The 24377-nt window shown below is 43.0% G+C and overlaps 1 protein-coding gene across 1 annotated transcript in view; it reads left to right on the top strand.

Annotated features, from left to right (window-relative positions):
• Nucleotides 1-24068, top strand: part of MCCC1 (methylcrotonyl-CoA carboxylase subunit 1) — a gene marked incomplete in the record, with an annotated part of 49647 nt that extends 25579 nt beyond the window's left edge. Inside the window, 7 exon segments of the mRNA XM_056565296.1 lie at nt 341-557; nt 1023-1109; nt 2926-2975; nt 9422-9559; nt 12170-12277; nt 15592-15663; nt 23686-24068. Coding sequence (XP_056421271.1) covers nt 341-557; nt 1023-1109; nt 2926-2975; nt 9422-9559; nt 12170-12277; nt 15592-15663; nt 23686-23802 — 789 coding nt within the window.
• Nucleotides 24069-24377: the final 309 nt, after the last annotated feature.

Here is a 24377-nt window from a genome sequence, read left to right as displayed (position 1 = left end):
ATCGCGGCGGTCCCGAACAGCCCGACTGAACAGCCGGGTTAGTGTCACTTTCCCTTCAGACACGGCGGTCAGCTTTGATCGCCACATCTGAAGGGTTAATACAGGGCATCATCGCGATCGGTGATGTCCTGTATTAGCCACAGGTCCCGGCCGTTGATGGCCGCAGGGACCGCCGCGATAGGGGTGTATTCGCCGTATAAGACGCACCAACTTTTTTCCCCCAGTTTTGGGGAAGAAAGAAAAATACGGTAAATGTTTTATCCTTGTCAGTCATTCACTTGTTTTCCTAATAATTCGATTTCTGTATCAACTGTTGTTGTTTTTTTGTTTTTTTTTTTAGATTGTTGGACTGAGCACCAATATCGATTTCCTTCTCAGTCTGTCTGGACACCCAGCATTTGAGGCAGGGGATGTCCATACTAATTTTATCCCCCAGCATTATAAAGAACTCTTTCCTCCTAAGAAAGCAACATCCAATGAGGTGCTGTGCCATGCTGCGCTAGGTCTTATACTGAAGGAGCAGCTCTTAACCAATGAGTTTAATCTGCAGTGGGAAGGTTTGTCATTCTTTGTTCCTTCCTGCTTTATTTTGGGGTTACAGAAGGAATTGTTTTATATTTTTTACACCCCATGGATACAGCCAATCTGGTATTCAGTGTAATGCTGTGCGGCAGAAGGAATCAAGAATATATGGCTCTGGTTTAATACTACTGGGTTCGCCAACTGGATCTGACATTTGCTCACACAGCTGCCATTCTTTAGATCAGTGTTATCCATACTGTGTGTTCCCAGCTGTTGCAAAACAACAACTCCCAGCATGCTGGGAGTTGTAGTTTTGCAACAGCTGGAGATAGACTGTTTGGAAAACACTGTTTTAGATATTACTATTCAGATTTTGCTTTATATATAATCAGAATATTCTTCTATAACTACTTATAGTAACTATAGAAAAGCCCAATGGCTCATGGATGACCAATTCTGCATCATTCATTTAACATTTTCCCATTTTTTGGCTTTTGTAGATGGATTCTCTCCCTTTGCATCCAGCAGTGGTAGGCGAATAAATGTTCTTTATACCAGGAACCTTACTTTGCTGGATAAAGAAAATAGTAAGTGGTTTTTATGTATGTTTACAAATTTTATATATGGGGAAATTATTTTAATCCATTATCCAATAATACAGCAAGTCTGGTAATCTTGCATGTTTCTATTACAGAAATTTCAAATGCAAAAAACTTCATGGGGTTATCCAGAATAGAAAAACAAAGCTGATTTCTTCTAAAAACACCATCACACTATCCTCAGGTTGTGTGTGGTAATACAGCTTAGTTCCATTAAATGAATGGAGCCAAGTTGGAATACCATACACAACCTTCTTTTTGGAAGAAATTAGCTCTGTTTTTCAGTTCTTGAATAAGCCCTTTAAACAGAGAAAGCCATTTCTGACATGATAAAATAAAACACAGGCTTGGTTCATATTTCATTATTTCCTTATATCCCGGGCAAAACGAATGCTTCAAAGTATAGAAATAATATATGCCATACAGTTGTTGTCAGTTATTGGTAAATGTTTTCTTTTTCTTTTTTTGCGGATCCCTTGTTTTGTGTGTAGTTGACTATGTTTGCTTATATCGGGTCAATAAAGCCTGGTAGAGGGGCTTAAAGTATATACTGTAATGGTGTACGAACAAAAAAGTGTCAGTATAGCTTTAAAACACAATAGTTTTTGTTTATGTTTTGGTCTTTAGCCATAAAGGTTCTTTATCCTTACAAGTGAGATTAATATTCTTTTTTTTTTTATGACCGCCCATAATGCAGAATATCTGTCATCTGTTGGAGGGGTTGTCCAGCAGGGTAAATACTAAAAATGGCTTAAAAAAGAATCAATGTTCACCTGAGCTATTTTAAAACACAAGAAAGCTCACAAACCCCAGTGGTGACCTGCCTCAGCCAGTGAGTGGACATTTCCTGTGTTTTGAGACCAGAAAGCTGGGTTTTTGGTGAGCATCAGATCAGTGAGCTTAGTTATGCTCTCTTGTTACTAACAGCTCCATTTCATTTTTAAAGTGTACCTGTCGCTTTTAAAAACTTCTAAAAGACATTTCAAAGTTTTGTTCGGTCAGGGTATTATGGCTGGGTTCACACCACGTTTTGTTAAATACGGTTCCCGTATACGGCTGGGAGGAGGGGGCGGGGCTTAATCGCAGCGCCCGCACTCAGCCGTATTCGGGAACCGTATTTAATGTATGTCTATGAGCCGACCGGAGTGAACCGCAGCCTCCGGTCGGCTTCGTTTTTGGCCGTATGTGGTTTCCCGACCGCAGGCAAAAACGTGGTCAACCGCGTTTTTAGGCCTGCGGTCGGGAAACCGCATACGGCCGAAAACGAAGCCGACCGGAGGCTGCGGTTCACTCCGGTCGGCTCATAGACATGCATTAAATACGGTTCCCGAATACGGCTGAGTGCGGGCGCCGCGATTAAGCCCCGCCCCCCTCCTCCCAGCCATATACGGGAACCGTATTTAACAAAACGTGGTGTGAACCCAGCCATAAGTGTTCAGACCCCAACCAATTACTAGAATGAGAAGGAAGAAAAGCACGGGGAGACAATTCCATAGGCTTATATTGTAAGTTGGTCTCTATTAGCATGCTCTTCTCCTGACCAGTTCTAGCTATCATTCGCAGTCTGGATACTCAGACCCCAACCAATCAAAACTTTTGACGTGTCTATAAAATGTCAATAGTGGCTGAAGTTTAAGATAATATCAAAGGCGAGAACAAAGCAAGGCACCAAATGCTAGTGTTTCTTGACATATTGCCAGATTTTGAGTAGTCACCATCCACTTTATGAGAATATTGGATATTCATTGTGATGTATTTTCAGCAGATTATGGGGTGTTTAATTATTATATATTATCATTTACAGAAGTGGACATGAAAATCACTTATAATCATGATGGCTCATATAATATGCAGGTAACTACAGAACCTCCTTTTTGTTACAATGTAAAAGAAAACATACTAAGGAATGTTTACTGCTAAAATATATTGTAAAAGGAATTTCTCTTTTAAAGGGGTACTCCTCTGCCCTGCTTCTGGAGCTCCGCTCCCCAACGTTCGGAAGTTTATTGTTCCGAACGCTGTGTGCGGGCTTCCGTGTTCAGGGCCGCCCTTCGTAACTTCACGCCTGCCCCCTCGTGACGTCACGCCCACCCCCTCAACCAAAGTCTATGGGAAGGGGGCGGGCGGGACGTTACGAGGGGCGGCCCTGAATGCGGAAGCCTGCACACAGCGTTCGGAACAATAAACTTCCGGACGTTGGGGAGCGGAGCTCCAGAAGCAGGGCAGCGGAGTACCCCTTTAAGAAGTGGTTGAGGGTTTGTTTTGGAACATTATGCATTGACCCCTTGAGTACACAGGTATATAAAACTTAACCCCTTAAGGCCCTTTTTCACCTTAAGGACCGGAGCGTTTTTTGCAATTCTGACCACTGTCACTTTAAACATTAATAACTCTGGAATGCTTTTAGTTATCATTCTGATTCCGAGATTGTTTTTTCGTGACATATTCTACTTTAACTTAGTGGTAAAATTTTATGGTAACTTGCATCCTTTCTTGGTGAAAAATCCCAAAATTTGATGAAAAAAATTAAATTTTGCATTTTTCTAACTTTGAAGCTCTCTGCTTGTAAGGAAAATGGATATTCAAAATATTTTTTTTTTGGGTTCACATATACAATATGTCTACTTTATGTTTGCATCATAAAATTTATGAGTTTTTACTTTTGGAAGACACCAGAGGGCTTCAAAGTTCAGCAGCAATTTTGAAATTTTTCACAAAATTTTCAAACTCGCTATTTTTCATGGACCAGTTCAGGTTTGAAGTGGATTTGAAGGGTCTTCATATTAGAAATACCCCATAAAAGACCCCATTATAAAAACTACACCCCCCAAAGTATTCAAAATGACATTCAGTAAGTGTATTAACCCTTTAGGTGTTTCACAGGAATAGCAGCAAAGTGAAGGAGAAAATTCAAAATCTTCATTTTTTACACTCGCATGTTCTTGTAGACCCAATTTTTTAATTTTTGCAAGGGGTAAAAAGGAGAAAATTTTTACTTGTATTTCAAACCCAATTTCTCTCGAGTAAGCACATACCTCATATGTCTATGTTAATTGTTCGGCGGGCGCAGTAAAGGGCTCAGAAGGGAAGGAGCGACAAATGGTTTTTGGGGGGCATGTCACCTTTAGGAAGCCCCTATGGTGCCAGGACAGCAAAAAAACACACATGGCATACCATTTTGGAAACTAGACCCCTCAGGGAACGTAACAAGGGGTAAAGTGAACCTTAATACCCCACAGGTGTTTGACGACTTTTGCATATGTAAAAAAAAATTATTTTTTTTAACCTAAAATGCTTTATTTCCCAAAAATTTTACATTTTTTAAAAGTGTAATAGCAGAAAATACCCCCCAAAATTTGAAGCCCAATTTCTCCCGATTCAGAAAACACCCCATATGGGGGTGAAAATTGCTCTGCTGGCGCACTACAGGTCTCAGAAGAGAAGGAGTCACATTTGGCTTTTTGAAAGCAAATTTTGCTCTGGGGGCATGCCGCATTTAGGAAGCCCCTATGGTGCCAGGACAGCAAAAAAAAAACACATGGCATACCATTTTGGAAACTAGACCCCTTGGGGAACGTAACAAGGGGTTAAGTGAACCTTTATACCCCACAGGTGTTTCATGACTTTTGTATATGTAAAAACAAAAATTTTTTTTTACCTAAAATGCCTGTTTTCCCAAAAATTTTACATTTTTAAAAAGGGTAATAGCAGAAAATATCCGCAAAAGCTACAACCCCCAGCATGTACGGACAGCGGAAGGGCATGCTGGGTCTTGTAGTTATGCAACAGCCGGAGGCATACTACATTGGCTGGGGATGCTGGGGATTGTAGTTATGCAACAGCTGGAGACACACTGGTTTACTACTTAACTCCTGTGCCTTCAGCTGTTGCAAAACTACAACTCTCAGCAGTCATCGACATTCAACGGGCATGCTGGGAGTTGTAGTTATGCAACCACCAGATGCACCACTACAACTCCCAGCATGCACTTGAGCTGTTTGTGCAAGCTGGGAGTTGTAGTTACACAACAGCTGAAGGTACACTTTTCCATAGAAAGAATGTGCCTCCAGCTGTTGCAAAACTACAAGTCCCAGCATGCCCATAAGGGCATGCTGGGAGTTTGTGGTGGTCTGCCTCCTGCTGTTGCATAACTACAGCTCCCAGCATGCCCTTGTTGCATGCTGGGAGCTGTTGCTAAGCAACAGCAGGAGGCTGTCACTCACCTCCAACGATCCACACAGGACTGTCCCTCGCCGCCGCCGCCGTCGCTCCTGGGGCCCTGATCCCAACAGGGACGCCGGGGATCGGGGTCCCCAGCACCCGGGGTCATCTTCCCGCACCCGCTCACGTCCTCCGGAAGAGGGGCGGAGCGGGTTGCGGGAGTGACACCCGCAGCAGGCGCCCTGATTGGTCGGCCGGTAATCCGGCCGACGAATCAGGGCGATCGTGAGGTGGCACCACTGGAGACCCGATTGACCCGGAATCCGCCGCAGATCGCTGGACTGAATTGTCCAGCGATCTGCGGCAATCGCCGACATGGGGGGACATAATGACCCCCCTGGGCGATATGCCGGGATGCCTGCTGAACGATTTCAGCAGGCATCCGGCTCCGGCTCCCCTCCGGCTAGCGGTGGGGGCCGGAAATGCTCAGGGCATATCCATACGCCCTCAGTCCTTAAGGACTTGGAAACGGGGGCGTATGGATACGCCCTATGTCCTTAAGGGGTTAAAGGGTTATTCCAGGAAAAAAACTTTTTTTATTTATATCAACTGGCTCCAGAAAGTTAAACAGATTTGTAAATTACTTCTATAAAAAAAAATGTTGATCCTTTCAGTTCTTATGAGCTGCTGAAGTTGAGTTGTTCTTTTCTGTCTAAGTACTCTCTTATGACACCTGTCTCTGGAATTGTCCAGAGTAGAAGCAAATCCCCATAGCAAACCCATTCTACTCTGTGCAGTTCCCGCGGTGTGTCAGCAGAGAGCACTGTTGTCAGACAGAAAAGAACAACTCAACTTCAGCAACTGATAACTATTGGAAGGATTAAGATTTTTTAATAGAAGTAATTTACAAATCTGTTTAACTTTCTGGAGCCAGTTGATATGTAAAAATTTATTTTTCCTGGAATACCCTTTTAAATAGGCAGCGTCAGATACAAAAACTTTTTAGATGTTGTACATTTGGCAAACCATTAACCTTTCTAATATACTTCATAAGAAAATGTTATTTCTTTTTTTATAGAAATCATGTCCTAAATATCATGGCTTTGTCCAAGCTGAAGCACAGGCATAAACAAAGTCCAGTAAGTGAGGGTGGGCTAGCACTCTTCTGTGGTCTCTCCTGTCTGATAGCACTCCTCTGTGTTTTCTCCGGTCTGATAGTACTCCTCTGTGCTCTCTCCTGTCTGATAGGACCCCTCTGTCCTCTCTCCTGTCTGATAGTACTCCTCTGTGCTCTCTCCTGTATGATAGGACTCCTCTGTGCTCTCTCCTGTCTGATAGGACTCCTCTGTGCTCTCTCCTGTATGATAGGACTCCTCTGTGCTCTCTCCTGTCTGATAGTACTCCTCTGTGCTCTCTCCTGTATGATAGTACTCCTCTGTGCTCTCTCCTGTCTGATAGCACTCCTCTGTGCTCTCTCCTGTCTGATAGGACTCCTCTGTGCTCTCTCCTGTCTGATAATACTCCTCTGTGCTCTCTCCTGTCTGATAATACTACTCTGTGCTCTCTCCTGTCTGATAGGACTCCTCTGTGCACTCTCTCCTGTCTGATAGGACTCCTCTGTCCTCTCTCCTGTCTGATAGGACCCCTCTATCCTCTCTCCTGTCTTATAGTACTCCTCTGTGCTCTCTCCTGTATGATAGCACACCTCTGTGCTCTCTCCTGTATGATAGTACTCCTCTGTGCTCTCTCCTGTCTGATAGGACTCCTCTGTGCTCTCTCCTGTCTGATAGTACTCCTCTGTGCTCTCTCCTGTCTGATAGTACTCCTCTGTGCTCTCTCCTGTATGATAGTACTCCTCTGTGCTCTCTCCTGTCTGATAGGACTCCTCTGTGCTCTCTCCTGTCTGATAATACTCCTCTGTGCTCTATCCTGTCTGATAATACTACTCTGTGCTCTCTCCTGTCTGATAGGACTCATCTGTGCACTCTCTCCTGTCTGATAGGACTCCTCTGTCCTCTCTCCTGTCTGATAGGACTCCTCTGTGCTCTCTCATGTATGATAGGACTCCTCTGTGCTCTCTCCTGTGTCTGATAGTACTTCTCTGTGCTCTCTCATATCTGATAGGACTCTTCTGTGCTCTCTCCTGTCTGATAGTACTCCTCTGCTCTAGCCCACCCTTACTTACTAGACTTTGTCCATGCCTGTTCTTCAGCTTGGACAAAGCCAGGATTTTATAAGCCATGATTTCTATAAAAATAAATAAAATATTCTCATGAATTATATTAGAAAGGTTAATGTTTTGGCAAGATGTACAACATATAAAAAGTTTTTGAATTTGACAGTTTTCATTTAAATAAGATTTGTTGGAGCAAATTGCAGCAAATCTGTGAAAAGGCGCAAACTAGAACAGACATAACTTTGTCATAAAATTTGCACTTCTGGCCTTAGAGGTCTTAACCACACCACTTTTCCAGAAATCCCCACTCACTTAGCACTTTTCAAAACTGGTGAGTTGCAAATCTTTGCACAAATATGGAGGGAGGCTTCATTTGTGACTTTTGGCATGAAAAAACTGGCACAAATCAGTTGATAAATTCACAATGAATCATTTGTTTATTGTGCAATTATATTCTGGGAGCCACAATAGCCAGGATTGGCATTAATATATGCAGCAGATTGTATTTACTACATAGCAGAAATGCCATATTATTATAGCATACGTTGCTGGTATGAATGTATGAAAAGGGTATTCCCACCCTAGACATCTGTCTGAAAGACCTTTGCATGGCTGTTTCCATAACTCCAATACAAGTGAATGTAGAGAGCGGAGTATGTGTGCTGCCACCTCATTATTCATTCTCAGCCTGAATGTGGCAGCCATGGGAGATAGGTGTGGGTCCCAGAGGACTACCCTGGGAATACCTCTTTAAAAATCCTTTATACCGTATATACTCGAGTATAAGCCGAGTTTTTCAGCAGGATTTTTCGTGCTGAAAACGCCCCCCTCTGCTTATACTCGAGTGAACTCTCTGCCTGTCAATCCCTTCTTCTGTGGTCTTCAACCTGCGGACCTCCAGATGTTGCAAAATTACAACTCCCAGCATGCCCTGACAGCCATCAGCTGTCCGGGCATGCTGGGAGTTGTAGTTTTGAATCATCTGGAGGTCTGCAGGTTGAAGACCACTTCGGCCTTCGTCATCATCCAGACCCCCCTTTTAAGTTTTCTACTCACCTCCCCTCGGTGGGAAGGAAGGGTGAGCTGGTCCGGGCCATCTATGCTGCAGGGGCCGTCCGGTGGGGAGGATTAGTCGTTCCGGGCTGTCCATCTTCACCGGGAGGCCCTCTTCTCCGCTCCGAGCCGGCTCCGTACCTGCGCAGGAATGTCCCTGTGCGTCGTCGTCAAGGCAACGTCACTAGTCCTGGGCCAACCCGGAGAAGAGGGCCCGGTGAAGATGGACAGCCCGGAACGACTAACCCTCCCCACCGGACGGTCCCTGCAGCATAGACGGCCCGGACCAGCTCACCCTTCCTTCCCAGCAAGGGGAGGTGAGTAGAAAACTTAAAGGGGGGTCTGTATGATGACGAAGGCCGCAGTGGTCTTTAACCTACGGACCTCCAGGTGTTTCAAAACTACAACCCCCAGCATGCTCGGACAGCCGATGGCTGTCCGGGCATGCTAGGAGTTGTAGTTTTGCAACATCTGTAGGTTCTCAGGTTGAGGACCACTTGACAGGCGCTGATGATGAAGGGGGGGGGGGAATGATGATGGGGGTCTGGATGATGACAGGGGGGATGATGACAGGGTGATGATGATAAGGGGGTGATGATGACGGGGGTGTTTATGACGGGGGTCTGGATGATGACGGGGGGGGGATGATGTATTTCCTAGTTCCTACCCTAGGCTTATAGTCGAGTCAATAACTTTTCCTGGGTTTTTGGGATGAAATTAGGGGCCTCGGCTTATATTCGGGTCGGCCTATACTTGAGTATATACAGGATGTTAAATCATAGGTAGCAATGTATTCTGCAATTACTCCTCTTAACTTAACATAGACAGTCAAGTGTTTAGTAATACTGTGGAAACAAATATAGAACAAATACTCTTGATGCTATTAATTTAAAATGTTATTGCGTTACAGGTTCATGGCAAAGTCTTTAAAGTATCTGGAGAACTTGTGAATGAGGGAGATGTCCCTTATTTGAAGTGTTCAGTTGATGGGACGTTTTGCAAATCCAAGCTTATTATCATCGATCATAATATACATCTTTTCTCAATGGTAACATAGCTAGTTCATAATCTGTGCTATAAGTCTTACATATTGTTCTTGAAAGTAGCTCTCAAGTCAACCGGGCTGGAAATTCAAAGATCAATTCATGTACAAAAAAAGTTTCAGGACTGAATAGAAGTATACCTCTGGTCTACATTACTCAGTCAACGCAACTCTAACTATAACACATTAACAGATACAGATCCATTGTTTCTGTATGTACAATAATAACATTTAGAAAAGTATTTAGGTTTCTTTGGAGATATTTGTCATTTCTCTTCCTATGATCATAGGGGGGAAAGAAAAAATATAGGTGCTAGTAAAACATAGCTTTTAATATATAGGTTAAAAAACACAATGATTAAACAAAGTGATGTATAGATAAGTGACAGGGCAAAATTGTCAGCCCTGTGACTCAAGATAGACACAAACAAGGCTGTTAAAATTGCATATGTAGAGATTGCCCCACAGATGCAAAAGCCTAATTCAATTGTATGCTGGTAATAAATAATTAGATAGAATTACTAGCTCTGTCCAACGCGTTTCAGCACATTGTTACATGTGACCTCATCAGGGGCTAACTGACATAGAACAATACAGTCATTGCATATAATAATTAACATCAGGGGTAGCTTGATACAATAGCGACCCCTGAGAAGAGCGTGCTAGATGTCATGCCATAGTACTCTATACAGCATATAGATGACAGGACCCGGACGCAACCTGCAAGGAAGCACATAAAGACAATGGTCCTCAGTAAACATATCGTTACCGTAAAAAGTTGGGTACCTGTAAAGCAAAAAAGATAGTTACTCACAGTTATGGCGTCTATCTGGGATAAATCCTAACGATGTGTGTATAACCCGCAGTGGCGGGGAGCCTAGCGTACAGGCCGGCTACTAACACACATGTCAGAGGAGAGCGGCGTCTGACGACTTATACGCTTCCGGTCTGGGTGGGCGTGGTCCGGCTAATGACGCCGTCTCCATGCCAGAGCCAAACACTGGAGAGCGCGTCATCCATCCCGCTGATCTCGCGGGGCGGTAGCACGGGCTTAATTAACCCCATCCAACCCGAAGGTAAGCCAGTTACAATGTCTAATACATAGACTGGTGAAGAAATTGGCTTCGTATGGCAGCAACCTAAAAATACACTCTGGAACAATAGATTAGAGTAGGCGGAGACCTAGCCAGACAAATATATATACTAAGTCAGATATTAAATAGTGTATAATAGGGGGACAGTATATTGAATAGCACATCCAAACGGATAGTACCAATCCAAATAAAATTTATATTTGGGAGTAAACAGGCTAGGAATCAGAGACCAAGATATACAGAGAGAGATGACGGATATAACTAACCAGTAGCAACTCTGGTAAATTAGGTAAGAAAATGGGTATTAATACGTGATATCCAAATATAGGGTATCCGTATCCAGGGTGTCCGAAGGGTAATGAGATATGAGTATAGGGATGCCTAGGTATATCTATAGGCTCACTAGGCCCCTGCTTTTGCCCCTCCCCCCTTTCTTATTTAGGGCCCTCCCCCCCCTCTCAATACCCTTCGGACACCCTGGATATGGATACCCTATATTTAGATATCACGTATTAATACCCATTTTCTTACCTAATTTACCAGAGTTGCTACTGGTTAGTTATATCCGTCATCTCTCTCTGTATATCTTGGTCTCTGATTCCTAGCCTGTTTACTCCCAAATATAAATTTTATTTGGATTGGTACTATCCGTTTGGATGTGCTATTCAATATACTGTCCCCCTATTATACACTATTTAATATCTGACTATCTGAGTAACTATCTTTTTTGCTTTACAGGTACCCTACTTTTTACGGTAACGATATGTTTTCTGAGGACCATTGTCTTTATGTGCTTCCTTGCAGGTTGCGTCCGGGTCCTGTCATCTATATGCTGTATAGAGTACTAGTGCATGACATCTAGCACGCTTTTCTCAGGGGTCGCTATTGTATCAAGCTACCCCTGATGTTAATTATTATATGCAATGACTGTATTGTTCTATGCCAGTTATCCCTGATGAGGTCACATGTAACAATGTGCTGAAACGCGTTGGACAGAGCTAGTAATTCTATCTAATTATTTATTACCAGCATACAATTGAATTAGGCTTTTGCATCTGTGGGGCAATCTATACATATGCAATTTTAACAGCCTTGTTTGTGTCTATCTTGAGTCACAGGGCTGACAATTTTGCCCTGTCACTTATCTATACATCACTTTGTTTAATCAGTGTGTTTTTTAACCTATATATTAAAAGCTATGTTTTACTAGCACCTATATTTTTTCTCTCCCCCCTATGATCATTTGTATATTCCTTGGGAGTTGTATATACTAGGTAGTGGACACCATTACCTGTCCACAAGATTATTATCATTTCTGTTCCTGTAACCAATTAAATGGTTGTCAAATCAAAAGTCTAGATGTAAGAAAATGTATTAACAAAGCCATTGTGCTAAAAGAGGGACCACCATTATTAAGGCTTTATTCATTCAGTTTCTGAGGTGAACATTATTCTTTAGGATATATGTAAAGATAGATCTAGATAGATAGATATTATGTACACTCTTTCTTTTCATCCTTCAGGATGGTAGCGTTCAGCTGGGGATACCGGTTCCAAAATTTCTATCAGAAGTAAGCACATCAGGGAGCCAAGGAGGGGCAGTTGCTCCAATGACTGGAACTATAGAAAAGGTAATAGAAATAATTATATTAAAAAGTTATATTTAAAAATATTGTGCCACTGGCTGAAGTGACATTTTCCATTTAAGGTTTTACTTTTGATTTTTATAAGGTATTGTTCACACATCCCTAATAATTTTCTTTGGGGGTTCTGTTTCTGACAGCAAGAATCCTGTCGGCAGCACTGTTTGTATCAGAAATACTATAAAATGTACCATTAAAGGGGTATTCCCAATCTTTTTTTGTTTGACTGTGCTGCAAGGGCTGTAAAGTTTGTGTGGTTCATAATATATTGTCTGTACCTGTGTTTTATGGCTGGTCTCAAAATTGTTATGGGATTTTTGCCCCAATGTTCATTTCTCTATCGGCTCCATTGGGGGACACAGACTCTGGGTATATGCTGCTGTCTCTAGGAGGTTGACACTATGGTAACCAAAAAGTCGGCTCCTCCCAGCAGGATATACCCGCCTCCAGGCCACTGAGCAATTCAGTTTTTGCTTAGTGTCTTAAGGAGGTGTACATTGTCTGGTTTTCTCCAGACCAAGTCTCATATTTTTATTTTTTATTTTCTCAGGTTTAGGGACTATGTTAGTTCTTTATTCCTTTTTATTTTTGTTTTCAGGTGGGGACTCAGGAACGCAATGTTCACTGTTTCCCCATTGCGAGAGGTGGCAGGCATCTTGGATGTACTGTTAACCCCCTCTCGCCAATGGTCAGCGCTTGGGGTTGTACCTCATGGGTCCGGGTCCCCCTACCTCCCTGTTCGCCTCGCTATGAGCTTGGCTTGCCGCAGGTGAAAAGGCTGACTGAAGACTACAGTCTGAAGACTTCTTTAGGTAAGTTCTTCAGCGTGAGATAAGTATCTTTCTCCCTAGGTCTTGCAACAGCTGGAGACCCTCTGTTTTTCCTGCAGAGCTGGGGCTTATTATTGGGGGAGCAGTGGCTACAGTACAGGCATGTAATAAGGGGGTACTTTATTAAGAGTGTGTGTAGTAAGGGGCCACTTTATTAAGTGTGTGTTGTAAGGGGGCACTTTATTGAGTGTGTGTGTGTGTGTGTGTAGGGCCTCTGGCCCCCCCAAGTAGCCCTTCTTTCCATAAACGTTCTGGAACGATTTATCTGTGTCTGAAGCATTGGGAGTCCCTGCTTCTGGGTCACCCTGTCCGTGTCCAGTCAGACAATGCCACGGCCGTGGCATACATCAATCGGCAGGGCGGCACTCGCAGCTCAGCGGCCATGTCCGAGGTGTCAAAGATTCTCCTCTAGGCGTAACGAGTGGTTCCAGCCATTTCAGCGATTCACATGTGTTCGCGCAGGTCTGCGACCTCTGGGGGACCCCGGACGTGGACCTCTTCGCGTTCCGACACAACCGTAAAGTTCCGAAGTTTGTGTCAAAGACAAGGGACCCCCTGGCTCTGGCCGCGGATGCCTTAGTAATTCCGTGGTCGGGCTTTGTCTTGCCCTACCTGTTCCCTCCTCTCCCTCTCCTTCCCAGGGTTCTGAGGAAGCTCAAGGTGGAAGGAGTCCCTGCCATTCTGGTGCCTCCAGACTGGCCTCGAAGGGCATGGTACGCCGACGTGGTCTGGCTTCTGGACGACGTTCCATTCCGCCTTCCTCTTCGTCCAGACCTACTGTCACATGGTCCCCTTTGCCACCCCAATTTACAGTCGCTGCATTTGACGGTGTGGCAGTTGAGACGGCGGTTCTAAGGGCCCGCGGCTTCTCTTCCCAGGTAATTCGCACCATGCTTAGGGCTCGCAAGCCCTCCTCTGCAAAAATTTACCACCGTACCTGGCGGTCTTACTTTTGTTGGTGCGAAGCTCAATCTTTTTCTCCAGTTACCTTTTCCGTGCCCCGTCTCCTTTCCTTTTTACAGTTGGGGTTGGAACTAGGGCTGACTCTCAGTTCCCTTAATGGTCAGGTTTCGGCCCTTTCTATTCTTTTTCAGCATCCTCTGGCTTCCAATTCTCATGTCAGGACCTTCCTCCAAGGAGTGGCACATGCGGCCCCTCCTTACCGGTCCCCTTCTCCCCCCTGGGACTTGAACTTGGTTCTAGGTGCTCTCCAGGGTGCACCCTTTGAGCCTCTTAGGGAGGTTCCCCTTCGCCTCCTTTCCTGGAAAGTGGCTTTTCTTATAGCTATTACCTCCATTAGGAGAGTTTCTGAACTGGCAGCTCTCTCCTGCCATTCCCCTTTCCTGATAATTCATCAGGACATGGTTGTTTTCCGACCAGATCCGTCCTTCTTGCCCAAAGTCATTTTGGCTTTTCATCTCAACAACGACATCGTCCTTCCGTCCTTTTGCCCTGCTCCTTCTCATCCCAGGGAGCGTCTGCTTCACAATTTGGATGTGGTTCGAGCGGTTCAGACTTATCTTTCCGTCACCTCTTCCTTTCGTCAGTGCGATTCTTTTTTCGTTCTTACAGAAGTCTGTCGGAAGGGACAGCCTGCTTCTTAGGCCACAATTTCTCAGTGGATCCGATGTGCTATTTCGGAAGCTTACCGCTGCAAGGGGAGGACCCCACCTTTCAGGGTTCTGGCTCATTCCACCCGCTCTGTGGGAGCATCCTGGGCTCTCCGAAACAAGGCCTCGGCCTCGCAAATTTGTAAAGCGGCCACTTGGTAATCTTTACACACTTTTTCAAAATTCTATCAGGTTCATACCTTCGCATCGGCTGATGCTAGTCTGGGCCGTAAGGTGTTGCAGGCGGAGGTGGTACAGCCGACTGCCTGACCTTTTTTCTTCTCTGCCCACCCAAGGGACGGCTTTGGTACGTCCCAGAGTCTGTGTCCCCCAATGGAGCCGATAGGGAAAAGGAGATTTTTTAGACTTACCGTAAAATCTCTTTCTCGAAGGATCCATTGGGGGACACAGCTCCCGCCCCCTTTTTCTGGGGTTCCTTTTCATTATCTGTCCGAGGGAGTGTTCAGTTATGTTTTCTTCGGATTCTCGGACAGTTCATGTTTTTTTTCCTTTGACCTGTCGGGATCCTGGGATTTGTAGTTTAAGGGAAAGAATGCCAACAAGAAATAGTCATTTCACACAAAAAAAGCAACAGAGTTATGGTGGACTCACAACATAGCCATTTAGCCACAAACACGGATCCTTTTTAAACTTGTCCACTACCCTCTGGCAGGTAAGTACTAAAATCACCTTATGGTAGATAACCCTGTTAAAGTCAGTGGGATCCATTGGCAATGACATTTGTTTGAAAAATGATGTGGAAAAACTATGATAGCTTGATTATACTCTGCAAACATGATACTAATGTCTAAAAAAGCCATCTACTGCCATCTATTTATTATGTTATATTATATGTTTGCAGGTGTTTGTAAAAGCCGGAGACAAAGTAGAAGCTGGAGATCCTCTGATGGTCATGATTGCTATGAAAATGGAGGTAAATATTATACAAGAAATGACTGCCTGGACAGTCAAATAAAGCAGCAGGAAAGGGTCAACATCAAAGGTCAAATCTATGTAGAGTGTTCCGTATACTTTTTCTATAGGTTTACATTTTATGTGTTTAATGAGTTTTGTGTTTGACATCTGTATGGTTGGCTTTTAGAGACAGGTTTGTGATCTGTGTATAATCCTAAATTTTGTTTACGTGTAGTCATTTGTTTACGTTTCCCTTATTTGTATAGTAAAAATGTTGGTTATAAATATTTAGTTTTTTAAGTATTGTAAAATTGCCAGGTAGTACACAGGTGCTTAACAGAGAGTTACTCCTCCATCAGTTGATTTGATGTGAGTGCACTTAGTGGAGAGAAAGGGCTTATGTCACTGTTATGGCTTATGCAGGTAGCTGCATTCAGGTGTACAGTCATGGACGTAAATGTTGGTACCCCTGAAATTTGTGAAGAAAATGAAGTATTTCTCTCAGAAAAGGATTGCAGTAACACATGTTTTGCTATAGCTTTGCTATTGGCACCCTTTCAAAATTGAGGAAAAATGTGATTGTTTCAAGCATGTTATGCTCCTTTAAAGGGGTACTCCGCCCCTAGACATCTTATCCCCTATCCAAAGGATAGGGGATAAGATGTCAGATTGCCGTGGTCCCGCTGCTGGGGAGCCCCGGGATTGCGGCTGCGGCACCGCGCTATAATTGCTGCACAGAGCGAGTTCGCTCTGTGAGTAATGACGGGCGATACAGGGGACGGAGCATGGCTCCGCCCCTCGTGACATCACGGCCCATCCCCTTAATGCAAGTCTATGGCAGGGGGTGTGACGACCGCCACACCCCCTCCCATAAATTTGTATTGGGGGGGCGGGCCGTGAAGTCACGAGGGGCGGAGCCGTGACGCAACTATGCTCCGGCCCCTGTATTGCCCGTCATTACGTGCAGAGCGAACTCGCTCTGTGCAGCAATGATAGCGCGGTGCCGCAGCGGCGATCCCAGGGCTCCCCAGCAGCGGGATCGCGGCGAACTGACATCTTATCCCCTATCCTTTGGATAGGGGATAAGATGTCTAGGGGGGGAGTACCCCTTTAAACTCACCTGGGGCAAGTAACACGTGTGGGCAATATAAAAATCACACCTGAAAGCAGATAAAAAGGAGAGAAGTTCACTTAGTCTTTGCATTGTGTGTCTGTGTCTGTGTCTGCCAAACTAAGCATGGGCAACAGAAAGAGAAGAAGAGAACTGTCTGGATACTTGTAACCTTGAGATTGCTGATATTTTCCACAATTTTGGTTCTCAAGTCCATCTCCAGAGATCAAGATTTGCCTTTGTCCATAGTGTGCAACATTATCAAGAAGTTTGCAACCCATGGCACTGTAGCTAATCTCCCTGGGCATGGACGGAAGAGAAAAATTGATGAAAGGTGTCAACGCTGGATAGTCCGGATGGTGGATAAGCAGCCCCAAACAAGTTCCAAATATATTCAAGCTGTCCTGCAGGCTCAGGGAGCATCAGTGTCAGCGCGAACTATCCGTCGACATTTAAATGAAATTATACGCTATGGCAGGAGACCCAGGAGGACTCCACTGCTGACACAGAGACATAAAAAAGCAAGACTAAATTTTGCCAAAATGAACTTGAGTAAGCCAAAATCCTTCTGGGAAAATGTCTTGTGGACAGATGAGACCAAGATAGAGCTTTTTGGTAAAGCACATCATTCTACTGTTTACCGAAAATGGAATGAGGCCTACAAAGAAAAGAACACAGTACCTACAGTGAAATATGGTGGAGTTCAATTATGTTTTTGGGTTGTTTTGCTGCCTCTGGCACTGGGTGCCTTGAATGTGTGCAAGATATCATGAAATCTGAGGATTACCAACGGATTTTGGGTTGCACTGTACAGCCCAGTGTCAGAAAGCTGGGTTTGCGTCTTAGACCTTGGGACTTCTAGCAGGACAATGACCCCAAACATAAGTCAAAAAGCACCCAGAAATGGATGGCAACAAAGCACTGGAGATTTCTGAAGTGGCAGCAATGAGTCCAGATCTAAATCCCATTGAACACCTGTGGAGAGATCTTAAAATTGTTGTTGGGAAAAGGCGCCCTTCCAATAAGAGAGACCTGGAGCAGTTTGCAAAGGAAGAGTGGTCCAACATTCCAGCTGAGAGGTGTAAGAAGCTTATTGATGGTTATAGGAAGCGACTGATTTCAGTTATTTTTCCAAAAGGGTATGCGACCAATTTGCTTTTTTTCCTCCCTTTTTTGTTTTAGTTCCAATACACACAAAGGGAATAAACATGTGTATAGCAAAACATGTGTTACTGCAATCCTTTTCTGTGAGAAATACTTAATTTTCTTGTAAAATTTCAGGGGTGCCAACATTTACGGCCATGACTGTATACTATGGCGAAAGGGCAGAACGTAATAATCCCCTTTGTACTAGATGACTGCATTGCGATTGGGATCTTGCTGAAATACTTGCAGGTGCAGGCGGTTTTAGTTATGTTGCAGGCAGTTGCATGCTATACCTTTAGAGTCCCGCTAATCCCATGCACTCCCATACCGCAGAGAAGCCCCCTCTGTCTGTTATATGTCCTGGCAAAAATGACAAGTCCCTTCCCCTTTTTTTACCTTGGCGTCCAGAAGACAGTTGGACACTAGAAAGTCATGCTCTGTGCAGGCTCTAGTGTCTGACGCTTGGCTGTGCTGCTGATTCCTCCCCCATCGTAAGTGTAAGTTGCGTATGTACTAGGCGATGGTGCTGTGTCACTTAGAGTCACCCTAAGGGATAGGATTAGGAAGTCTTCCTTCAGTAGGACCAGGTACACATAGCCGCCTTAGTGCTCACACCAGTGCCTTTGACTTTTCTATAGTACATGAGGGTGCAGATATGCCATTTAGGAGCATAGAAAAGCTAGACGAGAATGTCTCACCCAGCTTTTCCATGTTCTTGAATGGCATATCTGCTTTTAGTTGTATGTGCAAGATAGACCCTCTAATGATTACAGGGTATGACACACAGCTTTCCCAGGCTCTTGAATGGCATATCAGCAACCACATGGCCAGTTGGCCACCATTACTATCCCAGGCACCATTACAGTACAAATATATATATGGATCTATAAAGGAGGAGCCAATATGACCATATATATTGATTGTGAAGTAACTTATATGGATAACTGTACACCCAGTGTGTTGTGGTGACAGTAATACAGTTTTCTTGGAACAGGTGTGAGAAATATACGGTAATATATGGAAGGTGGTATCTCACTCGCCTATTGATGTTGCGCTACAGGCACAACACTATTGAGCATGTGTAGTGAATAATTTCACTCTCGAGTAATCCTCTGGCAGCCCAGCATCCTTGCCCAAACATCAGTTGATGTCGGTCTTTGCAATTGGAAGGAGTGGTCCTGGAATTGGCTGCTCCAGCAGTTTCCAGAGATGAGAAACAATGGATGGTATTAGCAGCACCTCGAGGATATAATATGTATTCTCAACAAAAAGACAAGTGTCCTAAAGGTATCAGATACTTGTTTATTGGAGATAAAACATAAAGTAGGGTAAAACAAGAAAAAGCAACGTGTTTCGTGGGATGGCCCCCGCTTTGTCAGGCTAGTATCATAAGATCATGCACAACTAGCGTATATATAAGCAGACAGTGAAGGAGTTTGAATCTGCACAGGTGAAAATCTTTGACGTCACTCCATGGCGGAAGTGATGTATTCTCAGGTGTGTTCTATGGTTGGCACGGACGCACATTGATGTGATAGCTGTCCGATTAAGATGTTGTTCAAAGTTCATATCACTGACAGATGATAATATTCGCATATTCACAGTTCATATCACTGACAGATGATAATATTCGCATATTCACAGTTCATATCACTGACAGATGATAATATTCGCATATTCACAGTTCATATCACTGACAGATGATAATATTCGCATATTCACAGTTCATATCACTGACAGATGATAATATTCGCATATCCACAGTTCATATCAGATGTTAGTGTTCTCAAATTTACAATTAATATAGCTGACAGATAATAGTATTCGCATATTCACAGTTCATAAAGAAATATTCACATATTTGCAATTTATATTGTGGACAGATAATAATGTCCGTAACTTTAAACAATTCCTCATAAGGTACATTGTATACTATTAGTGATACTGACAGTCAGAGTGGCGCGATGGATGTCCCGCTCCGGCAACAATACACTACATGGAATACATATTGTTTTATGCATAGGTATAAATGAATGAATGAAACTTGCTGTGAAATCATGCCTATTGGTAATTATGATTAAAGGGGTTATCCAGGAAAAAACTTTTTTTTTTTATATCAACTGGCTCCAGAAAGTTAAACAGATTTGTAAATTACTTCTATTAAAAAATCTTAATCCTTTCAGTTCTTAAGAGCTGCTGAAGTTGAGTTGTTCTTTTCTGTCTAAGTACTCTCTTATGACACCTGTAGAAGCAAATCTCCATAGCAAACCCATTCTACTCTGTGCAGTTCCCGAGGTATCAGCAGAGAGCACTGTTGTCAGTAAGGAAAAGAACAACTCAACTTCAGCAACTGATAACTATTGGAAGGATTAAGATTTTTTAATAGGAGTAATTTACAAATCTGTTTAACTTTCTGGAGCCTTTAATAATCCTTTGAATAATTATCAGCTGCTGAAGTTGAGTTGTTTTTTTCTGTCTGGCAAGAGTGCTCTCTGCTGACATCTCTGCTTGTCTCGGGAACTCCACAGAGTAGAAGAGGTTTGCTATGGTCATTTGCTTCTAAACTGGGTGGTTTCCGAGACACGTGTCATCAGAGAGCACTTAGACAGAAAAGAACAACTCAACTTCAGCAGCTTATAAGTACTGAAAGGATTAAGATTTTTTAATAGCAGTAATTTACAAATCTGTTTAACTTTCTGGAGCCAGTTGATATATGAAACATTTTTTTTATTCCTGGATAACCCCTTTAAGCGGCATTATGACTTTGTATCATTGCTGGACGGTGGAGCACAATGTATCAGAGGATCTGTTACTAGTGCTAGCTGTAAGAGCGGAGCACTGGGTGTCCTGCTCTGTGTGCGGTGTCTGTCTTGAATCAGGTATAAGTATGAATAAAATGTATCATTAGGTATATATAGAAATATAAATATATAGAATGTGTTGACATGTTTTCAACATGTTTTTAATACGAGGCCTGGTATGATAATTACCGTACATTGACTGTAAGAGCGGAGCTCTGAGTGCCACGTTACAGCATTTAATTTTGCACTGCGTTGTGGGACTAAAAATAGACATAAGCATAGATATAAATTAGGTTTGGGTATTAAAATAGGCTATGACCTTTCATAGAAACATTGAGATATTTGTGCAAACAGAAAGAAAAAAAATTGATACATAATAATTATGAAAATTTTGAATATATAAATAATAATATATGAAAGAATGTGTTGAATGGGACTTGTCTCTTAAATATATACGGTATATATAACCTAACACTGTGGAGGCAGAGCTCAGAGCATCGCGCAACCACATTTTGATATATACAATGCGCAAAAATATAGATTGAATTTGGTCATTTGGAGTATGCTATTGTATTATATGATATTCCATAGAGACATTGATAAGTTGTGGAATAATATGTACATTCCATAATAAATAAATAAATAAGTAAATAAATAATTAATAAATAAAAATGGATAAAAAAGTATAAAAATGAATAATGAATTACAAAATAAATCTATAATTATATAGGAAGAATATATATATATGTACTAAGCCATATTTAAAAGTGCAATATACTACCTGAGTTGTTTGCTGAAACTGTATAGGTATTGTGAGTAATAGTAATGACATATATACACAGCTGCGTAGGGGCATATCCGGACTGTGCTGGTATACTAGACTGCATATTGGATTTTTATTGTAGCATATTTGATGTATCCCTGGGGACTATTTGTGATGCACATTTCCCAAGGACTGTGAATATGCAAATATTATCATCTGTCAGTGATATGAACTTTGAACAACATCTTAATCGGACAGCTATCACATCAATGTGCGTCCGTGCCAACCATAGAACACACCTGAGAATACATCACTTCCGCCATGGAGTGACGTCACAGAATTTCATCCGCGCATATTCAAACTCCTTCACTGTCTGCCTATATACACGCTAGCTGTGCATGATCTTATGATACCAGCCTGACAAAGCGGGGGCCACTCTGCGATACGTGTTGCTTTTTCTTGTTTCAATCTACTTTATGTTTTATCTCCAATAAACAAGTATCCAATACCTTTAGGACACTTGAGAATACGTATTATATCCTTGAGGCGCCGCTGATACCATCCATTGTTTCTCATCTCTGGAAACTGCTGGAGCAGCTGATTCCAGGACCACTCCTTCCATGTGCATAAAGTGATACAGCTATAAACACATATGCCGTTGAGGAGCATAGAAAAGCTAGGTCAGACATTCTCTGCTCAAAGCTGTATCAATTTAGGCACAGACTCACTTCAGAACTCACAATAGTCCCTGTAACTTACTGGCAGCCATGTTGGTTCCAGTACTAAGCAGATGGCCATTTAGGAGCTTGAAAAATCTAGGGGATAGTCCTAAGCTGATTTCACATCTATCACTTTATAACTAGGCAGGAAGCATCTCTCAGAATGTTTGTGGGAACGGGTGGTATTGGACACAAGCGTTGCAGTAGGTGGGAGTGGAATACACATGTTGTGGAAGCGAGCGTTAATGGTAAGATACTCATTGGGAGCTGCCAGGGATGGGATTAAAGGGGTACTCCGGCGCTGGAGTGTTTTTGTAGTATGTTGTGTATGTCATTTATGTGCTGTTTTCGTTGTGGGTATGCCTTACAGTTTCTGTGCAATCTTACCTTTTTTCCTCGGCAGAAGTATTGTAGTTTTGCAGGTTTAGCCTTGCTCACGACCCCATTTTTTTCTCCGTTCAGCAGCCATATTGCGTTCGTGACCTCACACTTTGCATCCTCTGGGTCTCCTCCTTGCCGCCCCCCTTGTTTGAATATTCATCGCGTTTTCCTTAGTTCCTCCTTGTTGGGTTGTGCCTTTCTATGTTTCGAGGCTCCTCATTTGTTGTTTCCTGTCCAATCATCTGTATTCTTAGTGTCATGTGATGGGCGTCTCTTCTCCTCCGTGATGCTTAACTGTGATGTTTGGTTGCACCACAGCGCTGCCGACATCATGTTTTACCTTTGCGCAGGCGCTTAATGTTCGGCTATAATATTTGTAAATTATCTAGTTGGCTTCAGCTGTTTCTGCAGATGTTTATTTGCTCGCGTTTTAGTGTTGCTGCTGCTGCAAAGGTGATTGGCCATTGTAGCTGGAACGCAAGCGCAAACATGTTAGGCTGCACGCAAGGTCCCACACACATGCACACTGGGAAAATGAAAACAAAAGGGCGGATTTGGGGGGAGGACAACATGGTAAGCAGAAGGCAGGGCGGCAACAAAAGCATAGAGAAGGCAGGGAAATAAAGGGAAGCCCAGCCCAACAATGCATAATAACCCCACCTACAATAGCACCCAAAACACGTGATGTGCCCGCAAAACGCTCATGGGAAAGGAAGTTTACTCACGCAAAAACACAGGAAGAAGGGGAGAATGTACAACTCAGGTGTAACGCGAAAATAAACGCATTAGACATGCAAACACAGCGCAACACGTCAGACAACTGTAGGGTAAGTAAAACAGGTAGGAGAGGGCATAAGGTTGAAAAAAAAACATAACAACGCCGGAGTACCCCTTAAAGAAAAAAGTCCTGCGCAGGGCTCTACTTTGTACCTAGTTTAGCTAGTCCAGTGTTTACTCTTTATGACAAAAGTTCATATATCCAGCTGGTTACTGAGTATATGGGTACATTAGTGCATTAGCTTTATTATTGTGCAGCATTTCTCCATGGAAGACCAGACAATAATGTCAACTACACGGAAGTATACATTTTAACATAAAGGTTTTTGTTTATTTCTTGCAGCACACAATAAGAGCACCCAAAGCCGGCACCATCAAAAAGGTTTACTTCAAAGAAGGTGTCCAAGCCAGCAGACATACTCCACTTGTTGAGTTTGAAGAAGAATCAGATTTAGAATAATTTCCATGAAACATCCTCCTCTTGTGTTCTTACAAGATTTATGCCAATATTGGTTTAATGTGACTGTTGCTTTATATATGTTATATACTGTTTTCCAAGAATAAAAGAACTAGTAGTTTTTAACACTACCTGCTTTTCTGATGAAAGAACTCTGGTACACTGTAAGGGTAGGTTGACACTGAGGAGTTTCCGAGTGTAATTCCACTTAAAATTACGCTCGGAAATTCCGATTCCGACAGAATCCAGTTGCTGACAATGGAATTCTGCTGCCCAGTGCAAACAACAGAATTTCAGAGGCGGACATTCTTCACAATACAAACTGTCCCCTAAAGGTACGTTCACAGGACTTGGCTTACAAAACAGTTTTTAGGGTAGGGTCACATGTGCCGTATTTTCTGCCTATTTTCTGCAGATGATTTTGCTACCCATTGACTTCAATGAGTAGAAAAATATGCAGCAAAATATGGCACGTGTGACACTACTGTTAGCATTTTCAAAAAGTCGCTAATTTTTGTGCAACAGGGTGAAAGTCAAAGAGGATAGAATAAATCCTACAAAGTAGTGTTTTCCCAGGT

The sequence above is a fragment of the Hyla sarda genome, chromosome 3 (genome assembly GCF_029499605.1).
Source record: "Hyla sarda isolate aHylSar1 chromosome 3, aHylSar1.hap1, whole genome shotgun sequence".
Lineage (NCBI taxonomy): Eukaryota > Metazoa > Chordata > Amphibia > Anura > Hylidae > Hyla > Hyla sarda.
Note: the sequence above shows the minus strand (reverse complement) of the source record. Positions and strands in the feature narration are given on the sequence as shown.